This window comes from Limulus polyphemus, unplaced genomic scaffold (genome assembly GCF_000517525.1).
Source record: "Limulus polyphemus unplaced genomic scaffold, Limulus_polyphemus-2.1.2 Scaffold30, whole genome shotgun sequence".
NCBI classification, from domain to species: Eukaryota; Metazoa; Arthropoda; class Merostomata; order Xiphosura; family Limulidae; genus Limulus; species Limulus polyphemus.
In genome coordinates this window covers 20,849-32,734 of record NW_013665640.1, presented here as the reverse complement: position 1 = coordinate 32,734, position 11,886 = coordinate 20,849, and the positions used below count along the sequence as shown (strand labels likewise).

Genomic DNA, 11,886 nt, shown 5'->3' with positions numbered 1-11,886 from the left:
AAAAAAAAAAAAAAAAAAAAAAAACAAGAAAAACATTGCTTTACAAACCTTAAGACTTAATAAAAAAATTGACATTTTGCATATGAAAGCATTGTAATGTTTACTGATAATCTGCCAAATTTTGATAACATTCAAATACTAATTTAAAAGTTATAGCATGAAAACTATAACAAGCAAAAGATGGTTATGAGGTTAGTCCCAGGGACTGAGCCCGTGCTGAAAAAAATATGATGTAATTTCACTAATCAATAACAAGCTTCTAGATTTAATACACATCCACATACCAAGTTTCATACTTTAATATCCAATCCTCAGGTACAATCTTAAATTCACAGAAAGGAGCAATACTCTGTTTAGCAGGTTATGAAGAAATAGGGAAGAAATGTATAGAGATATAGATAATATCAATATACTTCAAAATCTTACCTATCTTTATCTGACTCCACTTGTCCAGGTGACATCATGTCCTCCAGATCAGCCAGTTCCTGCTGTATACGGTGTATTACCTTACGCATCTCATCATACTGAAGCCTCATACGAGCCATTTCTGCTAGCCGAGCACCAAGATGAGCATACTAGAACAAAATAATTTTTATTTTTAGCAAAAAGTCATAAACAACTTTAACCATGTAACTACTTGAAATATTATTTTTTCAGGGCATATACCATTGTCCATTAAAAAGAGTAAAAAACGTTTCTTTGGTGTTACAACTAGAAGTGACAAGCCAAAACATACATATTTCAGATGTGATAACCTACATCATGAAAAACTTCAATTATAAGGACGGATGTAGCAAAAACTATAGTTTTCTGATTATCATATCTGATGTAGCAAATACAATTTTATTTAAAGTGTGATAACCGATGCTTTCTAAAAGGTACACGATTCACTGAAACCAGATGACATCTTGTCTGTGATACCAAATGTTTCAAGAAAATAATTAGAGAACAGAAATTTAGCATACAGAAATAAAAATCCAAATGAAAAAGTTCTTATGAAAAATACTTTTCACTCCTAATTCAAAGAAAAGACAATTTTCTTTAATGGATAACATTAAAAAAAGGTGACATATATATACTATTCTTTGAAAACATTTTAAAAATACTATTGCAATTGTTTTACGTACAATGTAAAAAATTCTCTCTGAAAGATATCACAATGCATGTTGCAGCTTAAACTAATTTTTCACCTTCAAAACACAATCTTGAGAAAAACCTTATCATAAAGCAAACAAGTCAACTCAATAAAGAAGAAAAATCAGTAAACATCATAATTACAAAAATGAATGAAAAATGAGCTAAATATTGGGTAATAAAATGATCTATTTGTCTTGGTAACAGAGTAAATATGCTAACAGCTAATAATCTTTGATAATCTAAATATAAAACTATAGTAACAATTCTCACTACCTGCAATTCTATTGAATGAAATATTGATATACAAAGTGCTTAAATTGGTAATAAGTGTATAAATTATGACAATTACACATAACAATGGAATCAGTACATAAACAATAATATGTTGGGTGTGTTAAATGTGGTATTCACTACAACTACAGATGCTATTATTTACATATTATTACAAAAAACAAGCATGCCATATTACAATGTGTGACGGTGTCCTTTATGTGCTTGTAAATTCTTTTTTTCTGTAGAAAAAGGTAACTGGACCCATACTAGAATTTTCTTATGTATAAACACCAAAAAATAAAAAAAACAAAAAAATTCATAAAAGTATAAAAAGCAATTCAGAATAACAGTGAGAAATATGCAATGTCATATGTGTCACAGAATATAAAGGATTTCTGAAATTAATAACAAAAATTTAATCAACTACCTCTCCTGAGAGTTCAGTTTGGGAAGCAATGCTTAGTTTCTCCACTGGATTACACAAGGTTGGATCATCAGCTGGGGTAGGGTGCAGACATATTAAATCATCCTTTAATCTTGCTAAGTTCTGTAATTTTAAAACATGCTTTCTGGGAAAGTTTTTTTTAAGTACAGGACTTTTACAGGCTAATTTAAAAACGAAATTATAAGGATTAATGTTACAAATTTATCATGCTCTTCTATTTAACCTTTCTGTTGCTGGTTGGCTCTTAAAGACCGATTTAGAATTTTTTGATGAAGAACATACACTTGCTTAGAGAAAACAAACTACACAGTATGTACCATAAAATATAAAGAAAAATCATAGCATTGGTCAGTTAAGTATACATCTTATCTGATCAATCAATAATATAGAATTTACAAAACACATACTATGTGTGACTTGAATAACAAACAAATGCAGCTACATCATGATAAAAGAAATGGTTAAAATTGCTTTAAAGAAAAAAATCCTCTGATATCAACATATTGGGCAAATGACTTTCTTTTTGAGTCTTATAGGTTGTATGGCTGAAACTATAAACATAATTATTTTTCCATTATAAAGACTAACTATTTGTTTGTAGGTTCAGAAATACTAGGCAACTTAATTTGAAAAGATAATAAAACAATTCACTCAAGATCTTATGACTACAATGTGTAACATTGATTGAAAAATGTTATAAAACCAGAAATAAAAAGACATTATATTTTATTAGCCAAAAAATTAAAACACAATACAATTAATATGTTGTATAGACCAATAACCATTGGTAAGATAACACAATAGTGTTAAAACTGAGGTTCTAATTTTATTTTTTTCCACATTTTGTAATTTTTTTATATCAATAGAAAGATATAATATATTTTTTAATATAATACAGTTTCTAGGACCCTGAAACAACTAATACATTAAAAATCAAACAACTCACACAAAATTAAAAAGTTAAGCAAATATATTTCCAACCAGCAACAAATATATTAACTGTATTTGGAACTGATAGAAATGAACATGAATAAATACATTTATGTGACATGCAACAACTATTAGCGTACAGGCTTCTTCTCACACATTTTCTTTCCTAATTGATTTCTGAGCAGCTAAACATGTACAAGTAAACAATCTGGAAAGCAGTATTTAAAATTAAAAAAAACTCAAAATATTATACACATAGCATGCTGAAATGTCGAGACTAAAAATTAAAGAGAAACTATTCTTTACCAAAATTTTTACCTCTATTAACTCTGCCTTTTCTTTTCTACCAGTTCTTAATGATTTTTGAACATTCTGAATTTCTTCCATAACCGCCTGAGCTTCTTCTAAGGTATAAACAACACTTTGACCAGAAAACTGTTGTTCCACTCTGAAATTATGAAAAAATGTAATTCCTGCTTCTGGTATGAAACATACTTACCAATAGAGGATCATAAAATCTTATACTATGACCAGACAAAAACTGCAATTTCAAGTGATATCAATTATCCTTAGTCATCTTGGTTAATGATAAGAAATATTGGTCAACTGAGCTTCATATGAATTTTGATTTTGATGATTTGGTAGTGTAGATTTTATTTATAGCAACCCTTTATACTCTTTAGTATTGAAAAAATATTTGAGACTATTACTAGGATTTATAGCATGAAGTGAATAAATGTTTCATATTAAAACTTCTACCAAATTAAAAGGATGAAAATAACTAATGGTAAATCTAGACAAAAAACTAGATACCTTACTTTTTCTGATATGAAAAATGTAAAATTGTATAAACAAAACCATGTTGATGTTAATTATTAAGCACAAAGCTACACAAAGAGCTATTTGTGCTCTGCCCACAATTTGTATCGAAAGGAGGGGCAAACAAAAACAAATCTACAATTTTTGCTTATTCAACAGCTAAAAGCCAGCTTTGATTTGAATATTTAATTTTACTATAGAACAACCTAACACAATTTTTTGTGTAAAAAACCGAATAAGTGAGACACTACAGGGCTGGGGCTTGAACCCAGGTCCTCTGGCTAACAGGACCATTGCTCTATGACCGAGATATTGAGGAGCCGAGCCATTTCCATCTTTTTTAAACCACAAGTTTATCAACTTTTTCACTTAAAAAATTTATGTTAGAAATCTTTTGTTGATTCATAACAAGATTTGAAATAACTGTAAAACAATGGTTCATTTTGTATTTAAGAAAAACATTATCAATGAATTCAATATAATTTAATTTATCTCAAAAATTGAAATTAATGATAATTAAACAACTTATTTGATTTTTTAAAATAATGTAATTACATTTCAATACAAAACTTTTTACTTATTTCTTTAGCACATTTTCACACCAAAATTGAAAAAGTATAACATTAATGAAAGTAGGTCTAAGCTATAGCTTCACCTTTATAAAAAAAAAAATGCAGAAACCTCCTTATGTTTTGTAAAATAGAAACATATTTTGTTCAGAAAACCCTCTTTTTTTACTGTGCAGAAAATAACAAATAACATCTAACATAATATTAGGCTCCTTCTTCAGTAACTTTTTTTCTGAGAAGTTGAAAATATGCACAAAGACATGATATTTTTTCAGAGTTATGTTTAAAATTTTAATGTGACAATAACATAAGATAAAAAAATTCAATATTATCGAACTAAATTAGCTGTGAATTACAAAAAAAAACTCATTACTAGCAAAAATTAGTCAATATTTACCGAGACAAAGCTTCCAGACCCTGTTCTTTATAGTGCATCTCTGTGCGAATTTGATCAAGTTCTTGTTTTAGTCGTTCAACACGTTCTCGTGCCACAGCCACATCAATTTTCAGAAGATCTGGGTCATATTTGATGGCACTACTACTAGAAGAAGCAGCTGATCCAGTGGAGCACAGACTACTACTGGATGGGCAAGTACTTAGCCCTTCTACAGTACTGTTTAGCTGATGGAAATCATCAAGAGCTAGGGACAACCTCTGTTGCTTGACATTGTATATTTCCTGCTTGGACTAGGTCAAATTGTAAAGAAGGGTTTCAATCAAAATTACTCCAACAACTTTTCAATACTAGAACATTAACAAGATTAATATTTTTGTTGTTGTTTAATTATATTGTAATTAAGAAATATATGTAAATTGTGTCTGCTATTATTTTATACAATTCAATGGAACATTTTCTGTTTTATTTAAACATGTAATTCTAGCTATTGAAGTTGAGTTTGTTAAATTTTGACTGAAATATGACTTGTGCTAAAATCTAGGAAAAAGAATTTGAAATCTCCAGTATTTTAGAAGGTATTAAGAATCTAAAAGAATGACAAATAATGGAATATTATTTAACCTACTTAATGCTAATGGTGTTAACACACATTTATTCATCCTATTTTACTGTAATAAACGTAATTTATACTTCATGTGAGCTCATGAAAAAAAAACAACAACTAGTTGTGTTTGGACATGAGATGTTTAAGGGTTTACTAAATTAAGTACAGAAAAAAAAAGTTAAGTCTACAAAGAATATACAGATGTCAAAGACATATTTTTCATAACAAAAGTCTTATTAACTCTTTCACAGCCATGTGCATTTATAAGTCCACTTACAGTCCATGGGTATATATAGGACACACTATTTTTAATCAAGTTTCAGCCTTGAAAAGAGTAATATTAATTTTGTACTATAATGAAGAAAGGGTATTCTCCTTCAAATTTACCAAAGTTCACCAGTATAAAATTTCAGATAAGTAACAAAATATTAATATGCACATTCTTGTTTCTTATTGTGTACCTTAAAATAAACCTGGCAATGGGAGATTTTTTGTTGTTGAAAATGTGATAAATTTCCTCCATATTTAATATGATGATTTCTTTGGCAATCATCAGTTATAAGAAATGTTCAAAATACTTGTGACTTCTATCCAAAAGTATCTTCTTAGACACTCTAATAACTAACAAGGAAGTAGCATAGAAAGCTTACTGTTAGTTCCTCCTGAGCAGAAACAAGGTATTCTTTAAGCATTGCTTCTTGCAACTGACGCCACTGATGTCTTGGGTCTTCAAGCTGGTTGGATTCTAACAGTAAACAGTATTATGTATGAAAAAAATGGTCTTAACAAGTGGTTTCCAAAAAAATCAATAAAAAAAAAGTCCAGTGAAAGTTGTGAGTTCTTGAAGAAGCTAACTTAGGAAACAATATTACAGATGGAGAAAGACTTCAGGTCCATATGTAAAGGGTGACACCTGTTGTCCTGGTGGTTAGTATGTGTCCAAATAATATGCTGACATAGTAAAGTAATGAACGTCTGGCTATGAAATCATGTGCTACGAAAGAAACTGAATGTGAAATTCTTAACATATCGGGTTAAAGTATAACCTAGCAACCCTGCACAGTCTGACTACAGACCTATACACTGCTAATGGTCCATGTGCTTTTTACAATGCATTTGCTTGTCTGTGGAATGAAAAAGGTTGGGAATTACTGTTCTAAACTATAACATTACAATTAAGTTAACAAAGCAAAGGAAATCAGCTTAAACTCACTGAAAACTTTTTTTATGTTTTGTGTAAGATCAACATGTAATATCTACACTATACTTAGAAAATCCATTAGAAAATTACAAATGTGTAAAAGTGGGGACAAAATGTAGTTTCATAAAAATTTGTTGATGTGACAGTACTAAGTGATAAACTTTCTTTTAAAATAAAAACACTGACATGTGCATATGTATATTTATATATGTAAAAGTATGCATATAATCATAGCAAACACTTCATATGAAAATTTTCTTACTTTGGATATTTTCCTATACATACTGGATCTATATAAAATGTTCATTTACTAACTTTTTTTTTTAAACAAATTAACTGTGACAATGATATCTTAAATTCAGAAGACTGAAAACATCACACATTAGAAAAATCTGGGGAAAAAAACATATTACTTTCCATGATTACTTTTTGCATTGAAATATGAAGAACTAGTAATGAAAGTTCCCTGTTTGGATGCATATTATAGAGAGTTAAGTACATTATATTAAATAATTATGAAAAAACAAATCAGCAAGTCACGTGATAACCACAGTCATTATAAAGTTGCAATGGAATTGGTTGTATCAGAACTACATTTGACATTTCATAGGCAGCGTAATGTTATTGAAAACTAATTTCTTTTGAGAAGATCATGTAACAGCTCTTGGAAACTAAAGGAATATAAATCAAGTTGGGAAATGAGGTCACTCTAGAAAGAGATTTGCAACAAGTCTTATCCCAGCTGTGACATTCTGTAACAGGTGAGAATCCACGAACACAAAGGTCAGTGGCAAAAGATGTCCACTTGTACTAGGCAATAGTAAAGAACATAATCAAAAACACAAGTCCTGTATACAAAATTTGCTTCCGTGACAGATCCATGAAAGGAAGATCAACTATAGAAAAGGATATGAATGGTACCTAACCAGGGAAAAATGGCAGTTTGTGGTGACACTTGAACTACACGTGCAACTTGAAAATTGTAACAAGCCTCTTCCCATTTTATACCTGTCAATGGGTGAAAGAAAATTTACAAAAGTAGTCACAATATATAATAAAACTTTCATACAGGGATTCATGATCATCGCTGGATGCTGCAATCAGACTGTTGAAATGGTGATGGTAAACCAGTAGATAGATTATGAAAAGGGATTCTGGGAGGAAAGGCATGCTTTGGACATGAAAGCCTTATGCTGAAGCCTTTTGCAATGGATACTACACTGTATGGCTATCGTCAAGATGCACAGTAATCAGATGAAGCATGACTAGATGTGGTTATATGGACAATATAGACACGATGAGGCTATAAAATTGTTTTCATATAACATGCTTAACCTTCTTTATAAAATATACATTTACTATACCTAACATGCTCTTCAACATTTTCCCAAGCAGTTAAGAGGATTGTTTTTGTAGAATGGATTACATAAAACATTAATGAAAATACACAAACCAGTACCACAGAGAATTTAGTAACACTTTCTTCTAAATAAGCACATGTACAGTTTTACCTTAGCTGCAATTAAAATATTCAATTTGTTACACTTAAAAATGTTCCAAATTTTCTTTGGTAACACAATATGTAACAAAGGGGGCTCTTTTGTGATTTTAAATATTCAAAAACAGTTATACAACAACAAAAACTAACAACATTGCCTTCAGTTCTTCAATCAGGAATGCAAATATCTAATGAATAATAGTTCTTAGACATGTACATATCTACAATAATCACAGTCTTAATAACATAGCACACCCCATTTTCTTTTTTTCCTGAATGTTTCCTGTGAATTTCAGAAAATCTATTTTGTCTTAACAGCTGTTCAAAACATTTCAATCAGCTGAGTGAAATTTTTATCTCAGCCACAATAAATCAAGAAGTAATACGATCAAGATTCCATTACATTATATCTGTCACAAAAATTATGATACAGAAATAACAGGAGTAGAGATAAACATATTTACATATACACACAAACACACACATATGCAACACCATTTTCTGCCAATTTACTTTACAATGTATGCTGTAGCATTTCTTTTCAATTTAGTATCCAAATTTAACATTTTTATGTCTGTGAGACAATATTCAATAATAACCTTGACTTTTAAAAACAATTTTATGTAAAAGCCAAGTTATTTACTTACGAGTAATATGATCAACATAATAGTAGCCTATACTTGGATCATAACATTGTTCCCAACCATATGGTAACTCATCTCCTGAGCAGTCAGCAAAAGTCTGGGGTTTCAGACACCTAGAAATACCAGATAATATATTTGAAGCTAAGTATATCTTATTAGGTAAGAAGAAATATGTGTTCCTTTATATTTGCATTACTAATTTAATAAATAAGTCTTACTGGAAACAAGTAACATGTTAAGGGCCAATGGGCTTATATAAACCATGTTTTTATTAATCTCCAACAATGTGCTTGAAAGAGTATCACTATGAAAGTATTTTCAAACAGTTGAGACAAGTTACAATAAATACATAATGGAAGAAAAGCATTTACCTGCACATGTAAATAAGAGAAATGATACTCTTAAGCATTATATATGATTATCGTAGATGAGGAACATTTACGCATTACAAATAGTTAATTTTAAACGAGAGAGAAAATAAAAATCAGATAAAAATATTTACACAATTATCCTTAATAGCTAACAGTACATGTATGTGTATGATAATTCACCAAATTAAAAACATACATTAGAAATTTTTAGTTAATCAATAAGCTCACTAATTGATTACATTCAACTAATTTAATTATCATCATGAGACTTGGTTAGTTGGAATATTTGAAAATAATAGTAACCAGAAACACTAATTTTATTTAGTTGATTATTTTTGTGAGTCATGACACAAATTAAACTTAAACAACCTTGAATTAATTTAAAATAATAATGAGAAATCATAATGGCAATATTTTGATTACTTGAATTAATTGAAAACAGTAATAATTGGAATCACTACTTTCAAATAATTGATTATTTTTGTAATATTAATCAATGTAATCATATCTTTGTTAACTGGTTATTTTATGTGACACTATGTAATTGAATACCCCTAGGTAAACAACTAATTGAGTTAATTGTCTTACTCTATCTCTTATACATTCAAAATTGTCCATTTATCAAACTTTACCTTCAGCTCATAATGTTTATCTCACATTAAGGTGAGATTCAGAAAGACATGTTAACATTTGGTATAATACATCAACAGATCATGTACTTGGGGTTTCTCTACTCTGTGCAACAATGTCTTTATTAAACTTCTCATCCCAACATATAATACAAATTGCAATGTAATCAACAAATATTCATACATGTAAACAGAGTTCCTCACTAAACTTTGCAACAAGAATCATCTTCTAACGGTGACTTACCAAAATACACTGTTTCATTAGGGTTTTTTTTTCCTTAAGCCTACAGTAGCAAGATAGCCAACATACTTCTTGGGGCATTTTGGCACATGAAAGGTCAAATTTACTAATATTTTAAACAAGATCTGGCAATCATCTGATGACATATTAAAAGTTTTAACTATTATTTAAGGTCCTGGTTAAAAATAGGAAAGAACTGGACTTTTAAATCAAATTTTAGCACCTATTCATATATTTTTTTGTTTATTAGCACTTAATATATGGCTAAATAATACAATGTTTTCATAATAAAATTTTGTCATTTTAAAAGAAAATATGTTTTGACTTTGAGAAATATTATAAAACTGTTATTAACAAATATGTAGCTTTATATAGGGGTGAACAATTGAATTATTTGGTTCTGTTGGTTGTACCTAACAAAACCTAACTATATCTAAAACATTTTTCTATATGATTAAGTGTGACAATAACAGGAACTAATATAACATTCTTATTTTGATAAAAACCATGAATTGATGCTCATCTTAAAATTAAATTTGATGAGCCTAGCAGAAAAAATTTAAACAATTTTTCTTATTAAACAAGGAAACATAAATAATGTTAAGGAGCTCATAACAACAGCTGCTAAAGTATGGAGATTCTCATCTTAGACAGCAATGTGCACAAATGAATCTGTCCTAAACATGATTCATAACAAAAATGTTCATATCAGAATTCACTTCAGAAATATTCAAGCCTACCACAAAACTGTATCAGTTAATTTTTATTTTCTCAGAAGATAATGTTGATTTTATAATGAGTACAAGTACTCTAAAACAAACAGATCAGAGACTAGGACATACTTATCATTTTTATTATCACCAATCCAAACCTTATATTAATGTAAATTGTGTACATATACAGCAACTTTAATCACTGACAGTTAAGTCATAATGAACTTTACATAAGTCAGTTTCTATACACGAGCCCACCATGACACAGGTGGAAAGCGATTTTGCCTACAAAATGAAATACAGTTTCAAAATTGTTTGAGCAGTGACAATTTTGTGTTTAACTTCAAATATTAAATGCATACAACAGTAATAATTCTTAATTTGTGATGCTCGAGCTATAATATAATATTGTTCCAAGTGATGTTTCCTAATTAAGACAAAAAGTTTTAACATTCAAAATTAATAGATTGGGACAAAATTTATGGGGTCTAACAGCCGATTTAAGCATTCCACATATGGCACTGGGCAGTGGAAAAATGGACAACAAAAACACACTTCAATATCAATGTTTATTAGAATTTTTCTGTCTTTCAATAAATCTCAAGTGTATTGAAAGAAATCTGATATTAGTTTCTGAATGACTGAAAATGTACATGCTGTATGTACAGTAACTTCAGTATTACTTACACATTTATTACTATTTGTAATTCAAACTGAAATATCAGTCACAAACTTCAACAAATGTTTTACATTTTTCATAAAAACCCAAATTCTCTATCCTTAAAGTAGTTCATGGGTATAAAAATGTATGAACTTTGAATATCAAGGAAATTTCAAACATTGAACAACTTATTTAACTTCAGCTCTTTGTCAAGGATTATCCTGAGATGAAAATAACAGATTTTAAACGAGAAAACCAAAAGATCTTAAAACAAATGTTCTTAACTGCAAAGTGATCTCTCATAAGTATCTGAAATAAAATAAATAATTTATTATTGTACCTTTCCTTCTACAAATACTTCTATAGTACATTGCAAGTAACAATTTTGGAATTTACATATAATTAAATATTCAAGTCTGAGACATGAAATATGCATCACTGCCCAAAACTTCTAACATGAAACTAACTACACATATGCATCCATGAGTCACTGGTTTTTGAAGATTATAGAAATGTCTAAGCTCTTACTACTGTATGTTACTGAGTATATAAATTCATTGATAATAAATTGTATATATATATGTAATGGATAAGATACATATGTGTATAAAAGCATTCAAGATATAACCACATTATTTAAGAAACACTAAATTATTGTTCAAGCTTAGAGGAATATTCAAAGCTGACTTTATTGTAATGGTATATGAACAAGCCTGAAGCTTTCCTGTCTGTCCTAGTTGACCTTAATTTGGCT

General features: G+C 29.2%; 1 protein-coding gene across 1 annotated transcript in view; it reads right to left on the bottom strand.

Moving 5' to 3' along the window:
* LOC106459733 (protein kibra-like) overlaps positions 1-11,886 on the bottom strand; it is a 39,581-nt gene that overhangs the window by 24,812 nt on the left and 2,883 nt on the right. Inside the window, exons 2-7 of the mRNA XM_022386516.1 lie at positions 8,521-8,630; positions 5,825-5,919; positions 4,571-4,860; positions 3,104-3,233; positions 1,838-1,957; positions 427-575 (exon numbers count right to left, since the gene is read on the bottom strand). Coding sequence (XP_022242224.1) covers positions 427-575; positions 1,838-1,957; positions 3,104-3,233; positions 4,571-4,860; positions 5,825-5,919; positions 8,521-8,630 — 894 coding nt within the window. The remainder of the gene's footprint in view (positions 1-426; positions 576-1,837; positions 1,958-3,103; positions 3,234-4,570; positions 4,861-5,824; positions 5,920-8,520; positions 8,631-11,886) is intronic.